At 57.1% G+C, this 18,737-nt stretch overlaps 4 protein-coding genes across 12 annotated transcripts in view; 2 read left to right on the top strand and 2 right to left on the bottom strand.

The window, feature by feature from the left end:
* The window catches only part of NEURL3 (neuralized E3 ubiquitin protein ligase 3), a 32,066-nt gene extending 27,898 nt beyond the window's left edge, over positions 1 to 4,168 (bottom strand). Inside the window, exon 1 of the mRNA XM_082427367.1 lies at positions 908 to 4,168. The gene's annotated coding sequence lies outside the window, so the exon portion shown is untranslated. The remainder of the gene's footprint in view (positions 1 to 907) is intronic.
* Positions 1 to 18,737, top strand: part of FER1L5 (fer-1 like family member 5) — a 336,005-nt gene that overhangs the window by 182,818 nt on the left and 134,450 nt on the right. The gene's annotated exons all lie outside the window — the stretch shown is intronic.
* On the top strand, positions 5,761 to 18,486 carry ARID5A (AT-rich interaction domain 5A). Its single transcript, XM_082427334.1, has 7 exons — positions 5,761 to 5,880; positions 13,423 to 13,538; positions 14,995 to 15,115; positions 15,474 to 15,526; positions 15,988 to 16,085; positions 16,341 to 16,500; positions 16,883 to 18,486. The coding sequence occupies exons 1-7, from the start codon at positions 5,877 to 5,879 to the stop codon at positions 18,110 to 18,112; spliced, it is 1,782 nt and encodes a 593-aa protein (XP_082283460.1). The 5' UTR covers positions 5,761 to 5,876; the 3' UTR covers positions 18,113 to 18,486.
* The window catches only part of KANSL3 (KAT8 regulatory NSL complex subunit 3), an 80,954-nt gene continuing 72,321 nt past the window's right edge, over positions 10,105 to 18,737 (bottom strand). For 4 of the 9 annotated variants that reach the window (XR_014254185.1, XR_014254190.1, XR_014254191.1 and 1 more), the window contains 5 exons: positions 13,907 to 14,052; positions 13,330 to 13,428; positions 12,632 to 12,750; positions 12,261 to 12,386; positions 10,105 to 10,405 (listed from right to left, as the gene is read on the bottom strand). The gene's annotated coding sequence lies outside the window, so the exon portion shown is untranslated. Of the gene's footprint in view, positions 10,406 to 12,260; positions 12,387 to 12,631; positions 12,751 to 12,936; positions 13,042 to 13,329; positions 13,429 to 13,906; positions 14,053 to 18,737 lie in introns of all 9 variants that reach the window. The other 5 variants (XR_014254184.1, XR_014254187.1, XR_014254186.1 and 2 more) reach the window with 5 other exon arrangements.

The raw sequence follows: 18,737 nt of genomic DNA, 5'->3' as shown, positions 1-18,737 counted from the left end.
GGGAGAAAGGGGGGACACTGAAGACAAGGGAACCCCAGCCCCGTCTGGCCTAGGCCCCTGGCCCTCATTCACCTTGCAGGACCGCCCCCACAAGGGCACCGATTCTCCTGAGAGGAGGCAGCCCCAAACCTTCCTCGAAGCCCTTAACAATGAGGTAAACTGAGGCCTGGCGGGCCGCTCCCCCGCCATCCCCTAGCTGGCTGCCAGGCCGAGCCCAGGGCCCAGCTGTCAGGGCGCTGGCGTCCAGCCTCCGCCCCGGGCAGGGCCGAGCGGCGGAGGCGCGCCAGCCGCGCCCCCTCCTGGCTGCGCTCCCGCCCCGGGCCCCTGGAGCCTGCCTCTCCCCCTCTGATGTAAGCTGATATTTTAATTCTCTTACAAGCAATGGTGTTTAGAGAAATGACTTAACCGGATTACTCATCGTCTATAATGACTTGGCCTGGCTTCGAGGCTATTCCTAGACGTGACGCTTGAGGCTTTGATTCTTTCTTTTCTTTTGCTACTTTTTTTTTTTAATACCAAGAAATGACAGCCTTGTGCTCTCACGGCCCCGCCCCTACACTCCCATCGCACGGCATCCTGGGAGACGTAGTTCTCTCCGGCCCGGGCGCGGGCCCCTCCCACCGCCCCCGCCCCCGCCCCCGCCCCCGCCTCGGAGTCCTGGGAACCTGCGGGTGGTAAGAAACCCTGCGGTAGGAACCCCGGTTGTGCCAGTCTTTGGACAAGTTACTTAAGCGCTGCATGCCTCGGTTTACTCATCTGTCAAATGGGAGACAGTCATACGACAGGGATGAAAGGTTAGCGGAGATCTTATTTTAAATAAAACTCTATACAGACCCCACGTTTTTTTTAAAAAACAAAAAAACAACCTTATCCAGTGCATTTGTACTGACCTCCAGTCTAGACTTACTATTTTGTGTCACAAAGAACCAGGCTTTGGTTATCCAGGTCTCCAGGGCTTAAGAGGGAGCTGGTCTACAGCTGGCCTTTCCTTACTCCTTACTCTGCCCAGATGAGTCTACGATCTCATCCAACACTTACTCTCTGCTCCTCGGTGTCCTCAACTGTAATATGGGCATAAATATAGTGCCCACTTCATAGGGCTGGGGTGACAGTAAATGAAATAATCCGTGTAAGATGCTTGGTGCAGTGGCTGATAAACACTGGTCAAAGGTACCGTCATCCCTCCCAGCACTAGGCCGTGGCTCAGGAACTGTTTGAAGAAGGAATGGCTGATTCTTGGCACCTGTGAGGTTGGCAAGAGCTATAGCTTTTGCTCCACGAGATCGGAGCTTTGTTCTGGTCGTGGCTATGTCCCCAGTGCCTAGCCCTAGCCCAGTGCCGGCACATAGCTGCGCCACAAATGTCAGATAAATGAAAAAATGAAGAATTACCAGGACTTTCCCTGGTGGTCCAGTGGTTAGGGGCACAGGTTCAATCCCCGGTCCAGGAAATAAGATCCCACATAACCCGCCGCGCGCTGCCAAAAAAAAAAAAAAAAAAGCATTACCCCTGCTTTGCTGATGAGGAACCAGAGGCTCTGAGAGGTCAAGTGACTTGCAGAAGGTCACACAGCAGCTGGGCTGTCTGTGTGGAGATGAAAACCCACATTTTCTCTCCTTGTCGCCCTCCCTTCTCCCCCTCCCCCCAACACGCATGGGAATTCGACTTTCACCCTTCAGGCTCTAGAAGCATAAGAATCTCGGGTTTCTACCCAGCTGGGACCCAGGCCCAGCCCAACAAAGGATGTTGTTCCAGATTGGGCTGGAGGGCAGGGCTGGGTGGGGAGGGGGTTGGGGGGAAGGGGCAGCAGCCAGGTGCGGATGTGCTCCCAGAGTGGACAAAGCTGGGGAAGCTAGTGTTCACGTGCCCCCGGGGGCAAAGTGACCAAAGCTCTCAGATCCCCCTCCCAGCGCCACCTCCCCACTCCCTCACCCCCGGCAGTTCCCCAAAGGCCGAAAGCTATTCTCGGCTTTTTCTAAAAGAGGCATTTGAAGCCATGAGCCAATTTTTTCCATTCCTGAGCTTGGGTATCGTCTATTTCGGGCGTTTGTTGTTTTCCATGAGTTGCGAATGCCACTATGAAGCCGGCCTTTCCTGGACAGCAAGCACGAGGGAGCGAGGCAGGAGCCAGGCGGGGCCGGCGGTTAAAAATACTTCCCGCTTCATTTCTCCTTTGAAAACAAAGCCCTGGGGGCCTTTTGCAACTGCCGAGCCTGGGAACGGAGCTTCCCAGAGCAGAAAACTGGCTGTGTGTTATTTCCTGAGTGTGCTGGATGGGTTTGTGGGTCCCAGAAGCAACGGACTTGCTGTGTGACCTTGGACAACTCGCTTAACATCTCTGGGCCTGCTGGCCTCCTCTCCAAAATGAGGCCAGGTGGAAAGAAGATCTTTAATGGTCCCTCCAGCTCTGAGAGCTCTGGGATGAGGACCACCCCCGCCAGGACCAGGTTTTCTTCCTAGAACTGGGCCAGCAAGGGGTTCTTGGATTTGGAGGCAGGAGGTAGGAGAAAGCAGCTTTTAGCTCAATCTCCTGGACTACTTTGTGAGCTCTGGAGCCTTGTAAATGTTCTAAGGGGGTCCAGAATGTCCTCAGAGGATTCCCATAATTGCAAAAAGACCAAACACCACAAAGAGGGGATTTAAATAAAGACCCTGGTAGATCCATACCAAGTCACGCAGCCTAACAGCCAGGCGAGAGAACCAGATCTGTGTTCTGACAAAGAGGGATCTCCAAGATACATTGTTGGGCAAAAAAGCAAGTTGCAGAATGGAACAATTAGAATTGTATCACTTTTTTAAAAAACACCCATAAAACAAAGTTACATATTTTTCTACACCACGTATTTATGAAAATACATAGGGAAAGTTCTGGAAGCTTTTACCCAATCTGATAATAGAGTCCTTATCTCTGGGTCAGGGAGGGAATTGAGTTTGGAGTGGTGTCAGAGAGGACCGACTTATTTGTAATGTCTTTATGGGAGGAATGCATTCATTAGTGGTGCTTTTTTAAAAAAATTAATTTATTTGAGACTTAGAGAGACACCAAGACATTGAGGGCCTAGGCTACTTCTCTCAGCCCATCGTGGGCTGGGAGCTGATGGTTGGTAGATGCAGGAGGAGGGTGCCTGTGGGCTCGAGGTGGAGGTGTGTGAGATAGTGGCTTGACCAATGGATGTATTTATGCTTTTAGGGAAGCAAATGGAGATGTCATTCCTGTGCAAGATTTATTGGCTGTTGTAAATTATTTTCTACTGCAAACAGCTGCCGCAGGTGGCAATTAAATTTAGATCATATTGTTCCCAGGTTGGCACAGGCAGGTGTGGACTTGCTGAAGCTTTGCACAGCAGCCACTGCCTGTAAGAGTGTGCTGGGCTGCCCGGATGGCAGAATAACTCTATCCCGTGTGGGATGAGCTGCTGCTTTGTCAGGCAGTGAGTCTATCCAATCTGGGAGGGTGGGGTTGGCCTAGATTGGGACGGTGAGGCCAGCGTCCTGGTCTCCATCCTGAACCTTGGGCAAACAATCCTTATAGAATGGACGAGGGAATACCCTGGTGGTCCAGTGGTTGGGACTCCGAGCTTTCACCGCCAAGGGCACAAGTTCGATCCCCAGTTGGGGAATTAAGGTCCCGCGAGCCGTGCAGCACGGCGCCCCCCCGCAAAAAAAAAAAAAGAATGGACAAAGCTACCTGATGGCATTCCACATAGCATCTGCCACCACGGCCTCAGCTCTCCTGGAGAGAGCTTGTAAACTGGGAAGTGGGGTGCACTATTATAATCACCATTATAACAATTGTTCTAGGCCGTTACTATTGTTGATGATGTGTCTGTTACCGAATCTACAAGCACTGGCTTTTACAAACCAACCCATTATGGGGTAGACAAGGGAGCCCACAGTGTTGTTCACTCTGGGCTGAGCCTGGAGAGTTCTTCCATCTCAGAGCCAAAGGGTAAGGGACAGGGTTTCAGGGTCACCAACATACAACCCTGGTCCATTTGTTTAGGGTGATGGCTGGGCAGTAATAGATGCAAACCTGGTTGGTGGGTGCCTGGGTACAAGGGCTCCTTAACCATCTGTATTTCCAATCTGCGCCTTGCTCCTGGATTCCAGGCCTCAGTGCCAGCTACCACTCGACATCTTGCTGACCCACCATGTCCTCACCAGCACTCAAATCTTCCCCCTTACGCTTTCTCCTCCTCAGGCCGTGGTCCCTGATTCAGTTAACAGCACTGCCAAGAGATGAGGGAAATGGTTGAAGGGGCCTGTACTGGAGCTCTGATGCCTGGATTTAGCTCAGGCTCCACCACTTACCAGCGATTTACTTGAGCTGATTAATCCTCCAGAGCCTCAGTTTTTTTGTTTTTTGTTTGTTTTTTGGCCGCAAGCCTTGTGGGATCTTAGTTCCCCGACCAGGGATGGAAGCCATGCCCCCTGCATTGGAAGCGTGGAGTCCTAACCACTGGACCGCCAGGGAATTCCTGAGAGCCTCAGTTTTATCCTATAAAAGTAGGAAATGCATAGAGCTGTTTGTATGAAAACTAATCAATAAAATTGTGGGCGCCTACTCTTGTGTTAGGAGCAGGGTTTAAGTCCTAGCTACCCACATGCTGAGACCTTAGGCTCTTTCTTCAAATTGAGGTAAAATACATATTACATAAAATTTACCATTTTAACTATTTTTAAGTGTACAGTTCAGGGACATTAAGTACTTTCATATTGTTGTGCAACCATCACCACCATCCATCTCCCAAACTTTTTCATCTTGCAAAACTGAAACTCTGTACTTGTTAAACACTAACTCCCTATTCCCCCTGCCCCCCAGCCCCTGGCAACCACCATTCTACTATTTGGCTCCATGAATTTGACTCTAAGTACTATAAGTGGAATCATACAGTATTTATTATTTGTGTCTGGTCTATTCAAGGTTCATTCATGTTGTAGCAGATGTCAGAATTTCCTTCCTTTTTCAGGTTGAGTGATATTCCGTTGTATGTACAAACCGCAGTTCACCCATTTATCCATCAATGGACTCTGGGTTGCTTCCACCTTTTGGCTATTGTGAGTGATACTTCCAGACCTTGAGCTCTCAAACCCAAGCCTCGGTTTCCTCTTCTGTGACGTCAGTATGGCTGAGTTACTTCTCCCTCCAGCAGAAGCCCTGCTGCAGCTGGCTCAGCATCTCCTCGGGCCCCCATTCCACCCGAAGCCTCACCCCTCCAAGCAGGGGTCATGCCCCCTCTTTCGACTGCTCACTTTGTAGCTGTCCTCTCTGTCGTTGAGATATATGTGGACACTGGCCATCCACATTTATCAGGTTTCCTGTTCCAGGCATTTCTGGGACCCCACAGAGCTTTGGCCAAAGACTTGCTACTTTGGGCGGGGTCCTTGTTTAGCTAACACCAACCATCTCTACTTATATGCTGGGCTGGGAGGGAGATGGACAATGCCTTCCACGGAGTTCAAGTCAAAGTCAGAAGGGCTTTGCTCACCCCACCCAGACGCCCAGTGCCCTGCTGAGAAGCAAGGAGGATTTTTCCAAGGCTCGAGTTTTGCCTCCAGAGGCACAAGGCACCAGTGACTCCTGGGTGTCCTGCCTCAGTCCCTCCAGGTCTCTGAGCCTGGGGAGGGGAAGAGCACACTACAACCCCCAGAGTTCCCCGGCCTCAGGGGGCGGTCCCTGCCCCTCGCGGAAGAATCGGACCCGCCAACCGGAGCCCAGAGCGGAGCCGGGGTGGGCCAGGCGGGGCGGGGCGAGGCGGGACCGCGGGGAGGCGGCTGGCAAGCTGCGCGGCGGGTCAGTCGCGCGGAGAGCGCGGGGTCGGGAGGCAGGAGTGTGCGGAGGGTCTCGGGCTGGAGCTGCGGGACCTCGCCGGGCCATGGGTAAGCAGCTCTGTGGACCGGCCCGGGATGGGGCTGGCGACCCCGTGGGAGGGCGAGGTTGCGGCGCCAGGTCTCCCCTGGCGCTCGTAGCCGTCGGTGCTGCCTTGGGGGGCTAGCGGGGCCGGGGCTGGACTCGAGGGCGAGGACGCGGGGACTTAGCCTGGACCGGGGCGCCCGCTCCCCCTGCCCCGAGCGGGAGGGTGAGGCCCGGTGTCGGCGCGCGCTCTTCGAAAAAAAGAAAGACAAAAAGTTTTGGCGGCCAGGGGCTTCCCGGGCGTTTATCTCGAAACTCTTTTCGTCGTCTTTTGACTGAAATTTACCAAGTCCTGTACGGTTCTGTCATCCCACTTCCTGCTGTGGTTTTCAATCTCGAGCTGGTCTCAGCTAATTTGTTGTGACAGCTGTCCGCAGCAGTTCTCTGCCTGCAGCACCCACCCGGCCCCCCACCCCCTCTCCCCGTCACATCCCGGTGGTTCTCAGAACCCGCCGGCGCCGCCGAGAAAGGGGCACCGGGGTCCGCTGGGCGCGCGGGACGCTTTCCATTGCGGCCGCCGTTTCCTGAAAGTGACTGCGCGGGCTTTGAAGAACTTGCTCAATGCATTTTGAAGAATCAACTGTTCCTCTTTCAGCCGAGGGGCGTGCTGATCCTTCGGCGCTTACCGGCTGCTCGCCCCCTACCCTTTCTCTTTTCCTTTTCTCTTCCCTTTTTTCTTTTCTTCTCTGGTCTCTCCTCTTCTTGTCTCCTGTCCACCCTCCTCTACACACCCCGCCCCCACCCCCACGCTCCCCCCGGCAGGGAAGAATTAGCTTCCCTTTTTGCTCTGCTCATCTTTCTCTTGTCTCTTTTTTCTCTCCTCGGGTCTCCAGGAGGGACAGGGTGGCGGCCCCGGGAGTGATGGGGGCGGTGGGGTGGGGGAGAGAAGAGGAGTGGCGGTGCGCGGGCTGCGAGCGTGCGAGAAGTGTTTGGCTTAGCGCTCAGTCCGAGCCTGGAACCACGACACGGCTGCCTCGTCTCGGTCCCTGAGTAGGGTGTTCAGGGGGCGCGGCCAGGCCGGGCTCCCGTCCTCCAGACCTGCGGACGCTGGGATAGGGATGGGAGTCGCCGGCTGCCGGACCCCCGAAGGCTCAGGGTGCGGGTCCGGCGGCACTTCGCTGGCCAGACCCAGGGTCCCTTTGTTTGCGGGGTCGTCAGCTATCGAGGAGGGGTCCTCGGGGCCGAGGAGAGGATAACAGGTGCTTCTTGTCCCCTCCCGAGCACCAGTGTTGGTGGCTTGGGGTCTCTGCGCCCACAGGCCGTGTTAGGGCAGAGGAGGGATGGGAGATGGCAGCTAGTGGGTTGGGCCACGGGAGTGGAGTTCCAGAGTCCGTACAAGCCCCGGGGACCCGTCTGGGGCCTCGAACTTGGAACGGCAGAGGCAGAAAAGACCTCAGGGAATCATCCCCTTCTTCTTTGAGTTACAGTCTGGGAAACTGAGGCTTACAGACCAGCCCTGGTCTGGCAGTGAGGACGAATCAGGCCTCTAAGACCCCGCCCCTCTCTCCCTTTGCAATAGTTTCTGGAGACTGGCCTGGGATGGCCCACCCTCCCTCTGGGACCTTGCGGTACCGACTTGGAGAGCCATCCTTGGCGGAGGGTGTGGGGTGCTCTAGGAGCGGAGCGGAAAAGCTGAGAGGCAAACGAGTGCCCCAGGCAGAGGTCAGGCAGCTGACACAGCTCCGTCCTGGCTGTGCCTCTACTGTTGGCCAGTGTTTTGGACAAGCTGCTGCCAAGCCTGGTTCCCCCATAGGTGGAATAGGTGCAGGAAATGTAGTCTGTGGGGACACAGGAAACGGTCCATAGATGGCGCCGTTACTGTTACTGTCAAATATCACCCAGACTTGGAGGGGAGGGACAGTGGGGATTCAGCCCCATCCTGGAAAAGGGTCTTTTAGGATATCCCAGAGCTGGCTAAAGAGCGGCCAAATTCCAGCAGGCCTTGGGAGTTGGCAGTGTCATATTTGGTGCCCCCATGCCCCCATTTTTCTACACTCAAGGCTGTCATCTTGGCCCCAGATGTTCCTAGACCCTGACCCCCCTCTTCCCCCAGCTGAGACCCAGAGGCAGGGCTGGGTCGGAGCTGCACCCTGTGCCCTCTGGGCTTTCATGTCCAGGTCGTCCGTCTGTCCTTAGCGCTGGCTGGAGCACAGCCCTTGGCAGGTCCCCCTTCCCCAAACCACGCTGGAGCGAGCCCCACACGGAGACTGCCAGGCAGCGGGCTCCTGGGCCACAGAGTGGACTGGCCGCTTCAAAGGCTGTCTTTGTTTCAGCTCCAGCTCAAGCTAAGAGAAACTTAAGCCAACGGCCTCAGGCGAGGAGGTGTGGCTGCATCTGCTGGGTGTTACTGAGGCTGCTGTTACCATTATTGTCGTAATTGACGCGGTGCTCCCAGTGGGTGACTTTTCATGAAAGGAAGTGTCGCTTCCTTTCCATCACACCAAGGGTGAATGAGGCGGGGGAGGGGGCGGGGGGAGGAGAGAGAGAGAGAGAGAAAGAGAGAGAGAGGCAGGCCTTGAACTAGTCACAGCCAGGCGGCTCTCAGCATCAGCACTATCTGAGGTCAGGTAGCTCATACTGCATCCGTGAGGCTCAGCGGGGCTTGTGTTTTTGGAGCACCTGCTCTCTGCTGGGCAGGACTCCAGGCGCTGAGATACACCGGGGAGTGAGCAGGACAGGCAGACCTCAGATCTCACTGAGGGATGTGCGCACACACGTGCACACAGTCAACTGTGGTTTGTCGGGGGAGCCTCGTTTCTCGCTTTGTTCTGCTTAGAACGTTGGGCCCGTGGGGTCTAACACACCCACCTTATAGACAGGTAAACTAAGGTACAGAAACACCTGTGTGGAGTCAGAGCCCCCTCCCCATCCCTCTTCCTGCCCCACTCTCATCTGCTTTCAGTTAATCTGGCAGGGCAGCAGATTAACGGGAATGCTGTGGTGGGAGACTGCAGATCCCCCAGGGAGGGTGGGCAAATGGGTACCCTCTGAGCACAGAGAAGGAACTTGGGGTCTCCCTGCTCCCATTAAAAAACTCTAGATCTCAGCGTTCAGTGTCTTGGGACAGGCAGACTGCACTGGTTCCAAATCCCAGCTTTGCCACTAGTAAGCTGTGTGACTTCAGGCAAGTTACTGACCCTCTCAGAGCCTCAGGTCTTGTATCGTTAAAGGGGGGAAATAATACCCACTGGGTGCTGGGAAGATGCAGTGAGCTAGTGTACAGAATTGCCTAGTCCAGGGCCTAGCAGAGACTGATTTCAGTTGGTGGAGTACATAGTGTGGAAAGAGAGGGAGAGAGGGGCCTGAGAACAGGTGGGCTTCACTTCGGGAATCTCCTCTTTTGCAGCCAGCGACTGAAAGTAACCTCTTCACTGCTGCGGTTTTAGGATCTAGGGTTAAGCTTGACTTCCACAGAGCCATGGAGCTGAACAGAGACAGATTCCTAACACAGGAGGGGCCTGAGCCATCCCACTGCCCAGCACCTGCCACGCCCCCTCGCTGCCGAAGAGGGGCTGGGTCACAGGGGCCCCCGAGATGAGGAAATGGCAGGGGGCTGTGAGCCTAGTCCTGCTGTCGTTGTCAGGGCTCTTCTCACACTATTGTCTAGCTGCACAAAACGCGGGGAGTAAGCTCAACAGGGATGCACAGGGCCTGTGAGCAGGAACCTCTGAGCACTGCAGAGGGAGACCTGAATCTGTGGAGACACATGGTCCTGCAGAGGAAGATGCACTATCAGAAAGGTGTTATTATTTTTCAAAGTAATTTCTAAATGTAAGCGCAATTTAGTCAAAACCTCAGTGGTTTTTCTTCTTCTTTTCTTTTCTTCCTCCCTTACCCCCCTCTTCCTTCCTCCCTTCCTTCCTTCTTTTATTCCTTCCTTTCTATGTGACAGAATTATCCTAAACTTCAGAAGGAATTTTCTAAGAGGAGTAATGATGGGGGACTTATGCTCTGAATAGTAAGTTGTGTTACAAGGCTACAGAAATTAAAACTGTACATGGGTCCAGCATTCCACAGTGAATCAAGCAGAATAGAAAGTCCAAAACCAGCCCCCAAAGTGTTCCTTACAAGCCTGTAGATTGTGGGAAAAGTAGCGTTTCAAATTATTGGGGGAGGAGATCACTCAGTCAATACTGGGACCTCCCACCCATGGGGAAGTATGGTTAAATCCCTATCTCGTACCTTATAAATTTATTTTTGGCTGTGTTGGGTCTTCGTTTCTGCACGCGGGCTTTCTCTAGTTGCAGCGAATGGGGGCTACTCTTCATTGCGGTGCGCGGGCTTCTCATGGCGGTGGCCTCTCTTGTTGCGGAGCACAGACTCTAGGCGCGTGGGCTTCAGTAGTTGCAGCACACAGGCTCAGTAATTGTGGCTCACGGGCTTAGTTGCTCTGCGGCATGTGGAATCTTCCCGGACCAGGGCTCGAACCCTTGTCCCCTGCATTGGCAGGCGGATTCTTAACCACTGCGCCACCAGGGAAGTCCCTCATACCTTACAGGTTCCAGACAGATTAAAGTAAACAGATAAATAATAACCATTATTGTCATTATTGCTTCCTGGATGGAAAAGGCGATGTCTGAAGGGCATGCCTTTGGAGAGCAGAGGTTTTCTTTTTGTAACTGAATCCACCTCCATTACAACAGGGCATCTGAGGCTTTGTGCTCAGAGGGGATCTATATACCCATAAGCTCGGGGCAAGACAGGAACTCAGTGGCTCATGGCAGCAGCGGTCACTCAGCGGCAGGTGGGTTTCTCCTGCCTCTGCGGCTGGATGTGGCTGGGAGACTGGGATGGCCTGTCTGTAAGCCCCTTCCCTTCCCTGCAGAGCCAGGAAAGGGGCCCAGCTCCGCTGTCTCGGGCCCTACATTTGCGAGGTGTGAGAGCTGGGAGGCAGGAGGACTCACCCGGCACCTACAGCAGGGGGTTTCAAACTTATTTCTCGTAGCAGAACTCTTTTTCCAAATGAAGATTTACCCGGAACCCTGATCTACCAATGATTGGGGAAGAGAAGGATAGGACAGCCAGGGACAGGACAGGCTGGGGAAGGAGGGCGAAGACTCTCCCCACCCTGCCTCATCCAGGGCTGCGAGGGTGTGGGCCCAGAAGGCCCTGCCAGGATGAGTGAGCACACCAGTCCTGGGTGGGAGAGAACGGAGGCCGGCTTCACTCTGGGACTCAGCCGCACAGAGAGATAGAGTGTTTCCCTTTGTGGCTCTAGGGAAGCTATAATCCCTTTCCCGTCTGGAGTTAAACAGCTCAGATTGGTGACCTCCTTTCCAGGTAACCCAAGTGCCCGACTCCAGGAGATTTTCCCAGGAGAGACTGGCCCAGGCAGAGCTCACCAACTCTGGAACTGAGCAGGAGGGACTAGGGCCACTCTGGCCTGGTGGCTCTCAACCTGTCTGCCCTCTCAGCTCCCCTGGGGAGCTTTAAACTCTGATGCCCCTTGCAGGACCTTAAATCAAACTCAGGTGGGGGTGGGGTGGGAGACAGGCATCATGTCTTTTAAATGCTCCCCGGGTGATTCCAGTGGGCCCTGGGCCCACCGCCTTATTTCTCTGAGGCCCGAGGACAGTGCCTTTGACTTGTAGCGGATTTGCGAGAGGGCTTCAGTGAGAAGCCCCATCACAGGAACACGACGGAGAGACTCCTTCGGAGCTGAGCATTTTCCCTTCAGGCAAGAAGGGAGAGAGGATGTGAAAGCAGAGCAGAGAAGGCAGGAAGGGAAAGGAGAAAAGCAGGAGGATGCAGGCGTGCCCATGACCTGGAAGGCTTCGGGATTCACAGATAGTTAGCAAAGGACTCCAGCGTCCTTCTCTCCCCATTTCACAGAAGGGGAGACTGAGGCACAGAGTCGCCCAAGGACGTGGTTGGAAAGGCATCAGTCTGAGGGGGGGCAGTCGTTAGCACCCACTTATTTCTGGAGATAGACCGTGTCTCCAGTGGTCAGGAGCCAGCCTGCAAGGACGGCCCAGGCCCAACTCATGCTTGACAAGTGTTAGGCTCGGTTTCTCTTCCAGGTTTATTTGGACTCTCCACCAAGGCTTCGCAATGTTGGTGATACAGCAGCTGCAGTGGTGGTGAGGCCAGGCCCCTGGACTGGTGGTCAGACAGACCTTGTTTTGAATCTGGTCCCCCAGGGCGGCAAGCAACTTAACCTCTCTGGCTTCAGTCTCCCAAGCCTCCCTTAAAATGGGATTCCTCTGGGACTCAATGAGAGAGCATACATGAAAGGGCCAGGGACACAGAGCCAAGAACCTGCACAGCGCCCTTGTGAACAGCTACCCAAGGGGACACTGTCCAGCGGCCGGAGGTTCTGCAGCTCGTGCTTCTGGGTACTGCTAACCTTGTGGGTCACTCTGGCACGGGTTTCTTGTTCTTATGGAGATTCTTTTTCTGTCTGGGTTGGAGGGGGAATCTTGCAGGTTCCCAGCAGTAAGAATTTCTTGAGTTGGAGCGAACCAGGACAGTTCTTGCAAGATTAACAAAAAGGAGAAAGGAAAGGAAAAAAAAAAAAAGAAAAGGTGGTCAGAAGACATGGGCTCCCGGTCTCACACCTGCTGCCAGCCAGAGCAGCTCCCAGTGGCTGTGCTTTGGCAGCGGCAGGGGTGCTGTGTCTTTGCAGCCATCAGCTCTCAGGACGCCCTTAGTAAAACCAAGCCCCTGGCTCCTCCCTCCCCTGTCAGGTTGTTGTGAGACTCACTCATTCTCGCTTACCTGCCACCTACTTTGTGGGTTGCTGGGCGGCCTCACGAAGCTCTCAGGAGGCCAGACGAGCCATGGGCATCTCAGTCTGGAAGGCCCATCTGGATGGTGTGAGGATGGCTAGAGGATGACTAGAGAGAAGTGCTGTGCTTGGCTGGGGGCTGGGAAGGGCCACCCCGAGGAAGCGACTTGTCGGGTGAGACCTGAAGGGTCACCAGGAACCGTGCAGGTGAGGGGAGCGTGTGGCCTAATTAGGGGCAGTGAGGACTCCGCTGGTGCTCAGGCAAAGGCTGGGTGCTTCACAAATAGGAACTTACTCTCTTCTTGATTATTCCTGGACGGTTTATGGTCCAAGCAGCCCCCCGTGGTGCTTTGGGGGTCCACAAACATGGACGCCTCCGCAGCTTTCCCAAACTTTCTGCCTGAATGTGGGGCGGGTTTTGGAGACGTGATTTCCCCGAGCACCACAGCCCCAGCCCCGGTCTCCTCTCACTTGACCCCAAAGTGATTTAGGGTTTCCTTCAAATTTGTGGGCAGAGGGCTGGAATGGAGGAAGGAAAAGTGGCAGGTGTGGCGTGGGCGGGGCCTGGTGGGGCTGAGAGGGGAGGAGGGCAGAGTTGGGGGAGCCCTGTGTGCGTTTAGAGGGCTGCCTGCAGCAGCCGGGACCGTGTGCAGAGGACACACAGCAGAGGACGGCGGCGAGGACTCACCCCCACCTGGCCCTCCTGCCGCCCGCTCCTCCCTGCCAGCATCTCACGTTCTCTCCCTCCTCCCCGCTTCTCTCCCTTTTCCTCTCCTTCCAGCACCTCCTGTCAAAGGCAAAAGGAAACAGTCAGAGGACGGTGACCCCCTAGACCCACCTGTGTCTCCTCCACCCAATGCTGAGCAGAACAGGAGCCAGAGCCCCGTCCAGCTGGAGGTGAGTCGGACGACCCCCCCCGGGGCCCTCTTCCCTGCCCCACCCTCACCCCCGCCCCACCTGTGTGCAGCCTCCCAGGTGAACGTGGAGACTCCCTGGAGATGTGTTCCCTGCCCCCCATCCTGCAGAGAGGCTGGAGAGGGGCCCAGTCCCGCTGTCCTGGGCCCTGCACTGGGCGCTGGGCGCTGGGCAGACAGGAAGCCTCACCGTCACCCCTGGCTAGGGTTTCAGGCTTGGTTTCTATAGCAGAACCCTTTTATCAGATGAGGATTACCTGGAACCCTGATCTATGAAACAGATAAAAGCACTATTCTACGATGTAAAACTACATTTACATCCTTCCGTCCATCCAGATTTATAACATGGACCTTAAAGTCGCCCCACGAGGTCAGCGCAGCTGTGATGACCAGCGTGGTCGGAGCGGTCAGCCTCCACTCCTCAGCGTCGCGCTTCTCAGCCATTCGCTTCGGTGGCACAGGCTGGAGTAGAAATCCTGGTTCATGTAGAAAAGTAGCTGCAAGGGGGAACAGGTTTTAACAGATTGCCTGGAGTTCAGAGAAGAGGAATAGAAGAGCACGTTCATTTGAAGAGCTGTGGTCAGAGCGCCTTCATTCTGAGGCCCCAGAAAACAGCTGCCTTGGGCTCCAGTGTATTCCAATTCGTGCGTTAACATATGAGCTGGCTTGTTTATTACCAGAGGTCTTTGATTAGTCAAAATCACAGACATGGTACTTGAATAGAGTATTTTTGGAGCACGTGGCCCTCTGCACGGTTCTAGGCCCTGGTGTTTTCTGTCCCTCTTGTGCTTGGGGCCTCCCCTGCCAGGACCTCAGCCCCAGCCTAACAGTAGCCCCCTGCCCTGAGCTACCAGCCACATGAACAGCATCGGCAGAAATTCCCCCTGAGAGCAGAAACCAAAAGACCTGTGCATCTGACAGAAGTGCCAGTTGCAGCCCAGGACAGGGTCTCCCCTCCCTGAGTTAAGCACGTGGACGGGCGGGTCACAGAGTCAGGCCTGGCGGCATGGCACCACAGAGCCAGGGAGCACCAGACACTTTTGTTCCTTCAACCTGGATCACAGGGTCACTGGGAGCCCTGGGGACACTGTGCCTACCGCCAGGAACTCACAATCTGGTAGAGGAGCTGAGATGCAGATGTGACAAATACAGAGCAAGTTGAAGAAGTGGTCAGAAGCTTGGAGAAGGTGCAGGGCTGCTCCCAGGGCCTCTGTGGACCCTGACCTGGGGTTCTGGGCACTAATAGCTGACACCTGTGCCTTTTTGACCCCAGGAACAACCAATGCAGCCCAGAGCTGGGTCTGGGGGTCTGCTCCCTCCTGTGGGAGCCTGGGGCTGGGGGCCACGCATCTCTTTCCTCCCCACCAGCCAGTGGTTCCGCCTGTCCCAGCCTCCCACCAGGTGAGGGCTCATCCTACTGCCTCATGTTCTTTCCCCAGGACTCCCCCGAGGCAGGCGGGGAGCGGGAGGAGGAGCAGGCCTTCCTGGTCAGCCTCTACAAGTTCATGAAGGAGCGACACACGCCCATCGAGAGGGTGCCCCATCTCGGCTTCAAGCAGAGTGCGTCCCTGGGGTGCAGGCAGGGAGGGGGTGCGCCCGGCAGGGGACCCCCACCCAGGCAGGGCATCGGGGAGCACCTCCGTTCTGGGTGACACTGGACGCTGCCAGCCCACGGGGGTTGCACACAGAAAGGGTGCCCCCCTCCAGGCACAGGGCTGGCAGTGGGTGGGGCTGGATTTCCATCCTCACAGGCCACTGGGCCCCCAGTGCACGGGGCGTGGCCTGCCTAGCCATCCCAGTGGCCCTGTCTGGGTATGTGCTGGTTCTGTGCCTGCCTGATAGGGCCAGGGGCACAGGCTGCTGGCTACCCCCTCCTCCCGCCGTGACTGAGAGTGGCCCTGCCCTCTCTTTTCTCCAGTTAACCTGTGGAAGATCTACAAGGCTGTGGAGAAGCTGGGGGCCTATGAGCTGGTAAGCACAGCACCTCTGAGGCCTCACCCTGCTGCATCTCCTGGCACGTCCCAGCTGCACCCCCAGGGAAGCTGGGGAAGAGAGTGAACCCAACAGAGCTGCCCTCACCCCTAGACAGGAGGACGAGGCAGCGTCCCAAACCCTGCCCTTTCCCCAGTTCCCCTGTGTGCTACGGGGAGAAGGAGGGACCCGCCTTGCACGCTGCTACTTTGCTGCTCAAAGCAAGATTTCCTCTCTTTCCCATCTGTTCTGTCCTCGTGCTTGGAAAGCTGCTTGGGCCAGCACTCGGGCGGCCCCTGGGCGGGAGACCTGGCTGGCGGCCAGGGGAGCCCCCTCCAACCTCTCCGTCCCACTACTGGAGAAGCAGCTGCAAAACTGCATCCAAGTGGGGACTCCGAGGTGTGAGGACCCCGCGGCCAGGGGGTGCCCGCCGGCCATGCCCTCACGTGGCATCCTTGCAGGTGACTGGCCGCCGCCTCTGGAAGAACGTGTATGACGAGCTGGGGGGCAGCCCGGGCAGCACCAGCGCCGCCACGTGCACGCGCCGCCACTACGAGAGGTACGGCCAGGCCCCCGGCTCACAGGACCTGGGCCTTCACCCCCCAGGGTTGGACCAGCAGGGCCCTGAGGGGGGAGAGCAGACTGCAGGCCTCCTGGACGAGACGAGGGAGAGCGCGGGCCCCCGTGGGGTGTCTGTGTGCTTGCCGGGCAGGGGTGTTCGCGGTCTGGGGCTGGAGGAGGCCGGGTGGGCCTGGAGCGGTGGGAGCCTGCTGCCAGCCTGGCCTCCTGGTCAGTGTGCCCGGTTCCTCCTCAGGTTGGTCCTCCCATATGTGCGGCACCTGAAGGGAGAGGATGACAAGCCCCTACCCCCCTCCAAGCCCAGGAAGCAGTACAAGATGGCCAAGGAGCCTCGGGGGGATGACGGGGCCACTGAGAGGCCAAAGAAAGCCAAGGAGGAGAAGCGGGTGGACCAGGTGAGCTCTGAGCCCGGCTGGGGCCACCAGCTGACCCTGGCCTCCTCGTGCCCTGCCCCTCACAGCGCCCCCTACCTGTCCTCACCTTGGCCGCAGGGCTCCCTGCCTAGAACACCCAGAACCTCCTCTGAGGGCGGCACTGGTGGGTACGATGGGTGGGGTCTGAACTCCAGTCTGCACCCCGTTCACCAGTCCCTGTGTCCTGACCCCAGGCTGCGTCTATTCAGAGGACGGGACACCTTTTGAAAATTCTGTACAAAGGTGCTGGAAGGGCTAGCAGAGGCTCCTGGGTGCCCCCTTGGGACCTTGCTGTCACCAAGTCCCCAGGTCTGGGTGCATGGCCACACCTAGCCCTGAGGCCTGGCCTTTTCTCTCTTTCCAGATGATGCCAGGAAAGACCAAAACAGATGCCCCTGACCTGGCAAGTCTTCCTAGCCAGGAGCCCTCCAGGGACGGCATGGAACAGCGAGGCCCAGCCCCTGGGCCCTCTCTGCCCTTCGTGGGTGCCAGCGGCTGCCCTGAGGCCTACAGGAGGCTTCTGTCCAGCTTCTACTGCAAAGGGACACATGGTATCATGTCACCACTGGCCAAGAAGAAGCTTCTGGCCCAGGTGAGCAAGGCGGAGGCCTTGCAGTGCCAGGAGGAGGGCTGTCGCCACGGGGCAGGTGGGGAGTCCCAGGCACCCCCAGCTATTCGGCCCCTGGAGAATCCCCGGAGCCCAGGAGGGCCGGCTGAGAACTCCAGGCACCGGCTGACGCCTCCGGAGGGAACACAGGGCCCTGGTGGCAGCCTCAAGGAGGAGGCTCAGGTGGGCCCTCGCCCGTCGGCCCCCATCTTCACTGGCTGCTTCCACGCCTACCCCACCGAGGTGCTGAAGCCTATCAGCCAGCACCCCCGGAACTTCTTCCCCAGTCTTAAAGATGGGGTGTTATTAGGGCCTCCTAGCAAAGAGGAAGGGCTGCCAGCCAAAGAGCCCCAGCTGGTGTGGGGCGGGGATGCCGACCACCCCTCTGCATTCCACAAGGGCGGCTCCAGAAGGGGCGGCCTCTACCCCAAACCCAAAGCCTGCTGGGTGTCCCCCATGACCAAGGTCCCTGCCGAGAGCCCCGTGCCCCTGACCACCTTCCCAAGCAGCCCAGGCCTGGGCAACAAGCGCAGCCTGGAGGAAGAGGGCTTGGTCCATGGCGGCAAAAAACTGCGGGCAGTGTCTCCCTTTCTTAAGGAGGTGGATACCAAGGAGTGCGGGACCAAGTCTGTGGGGCCCAACTTGGCCGTCTCCTGCCTGCTGGGCCCGGCCCTGGGGCCCACCCTTCCAGAGGCCTACAGGGGCACCATGCTGCGCTGCCCACTGAACTTCGCCAGCACCCTGGACCCCTTAAAGGGCCAGGCCACACTCCCTTTCAGCCCCCTGGTCATCCCGGCCTTCCCAGCCCACCTCCTGGCCACTGCAGCACCCTCACCCATGGCCGCTGGCCTGATGCACTTCCCCCCCGCATCCTTCAACAGTGCCCTGCGCCACAGACTTTGCCCAGCCTCGTCTGCATGGCACGTGCCACCTGCCACAACCTATGCAGTGCCCCACTTCTCCTTCCACCTCAACACCAAGCTGTAGGCCTGAGCCCGCAACACTGTGCACAGGGTCTGACTCAGCCTGGGATGGGTAGGCACTGCCAAGGGGCTCTGGGCTGGAGCCCACTCCTCAGGAGAACTCGGCTGTGCCTGACGCAGGGATGCGCCCTCGGCTTGGGAGCCTGGCCCAAAGAGAAGCAGTGAGAAAAGTGGGTTTATCTCTCAAGGAGGCAGCCTGAGCCCAGGGGCTGGGGGCCCAGTGGTTGCAAGGCCTTGGGAGAAGATGTTAAGGCTGATGGCTCCCAGCCGGGGCCCCAGAGCAGAGGCCAGGGGCGGGGTGAGGGGTCGAGGGGCTGGTTAGCAGCGTGAGGCATCCAGGCTGCCTACGGAAAAGCCAATAAAACACCTGTGAATCCACGCAGCCCTGAGGTATGTGTGGCGTGGACCTTTGCAAGGGCAAGGTGGGGGCATCCTTGCGGGTGGCGCCTCCCACAGGGTGACACAGGGGAGCCAAGGAGAGGGACCTGCCCAGCACCTGCTCGGGCCTGGGATGCCATCACCCCAATGAAGAGTGGGACCCAGAGCCAAACCCAGCCTCCCGCTCATACCTCAGCAGGCTGTGCCCTTCATCCTGTGCCTTCAATCCGCTTGGCTAGTTGCGCCTCAGG

The sequence above is a fragment of the Balaenoptera physalus genome, assembly GCF_965194825.1.
Source record: "Balaenoptera physalus genome assembly, chromosome: 15".
Taxonomy (NCBI): Eukaryota; Metazoa; Chordata; class Mammalia; order Artiodactyla; family Balaenopteridae; genus Balaenoptera; species Balaenoptera physalus.
This window is presented reverse-complemented; position numbering and strand designations above follow the sequence as displayed.

Coding starts and splice junctions, on each gene's coding strand:
- ARID5A (XM_082427334.1), top strand. Junction 15,116..15,473: donor CCATCTCGGCTTCAAGCAGA/GTGCGTCCCTGG, acceptor TCTTTTCTCCAG/TTAACCTGTGGAAGATCTAC. Junction 16,086..16,340: donor ACGCGCCGCCACTACGAGAG/GTACGGCCAGGC, acceptor GTTCCTCCTCAG/GTTGGTCCTCCCATATGTGC.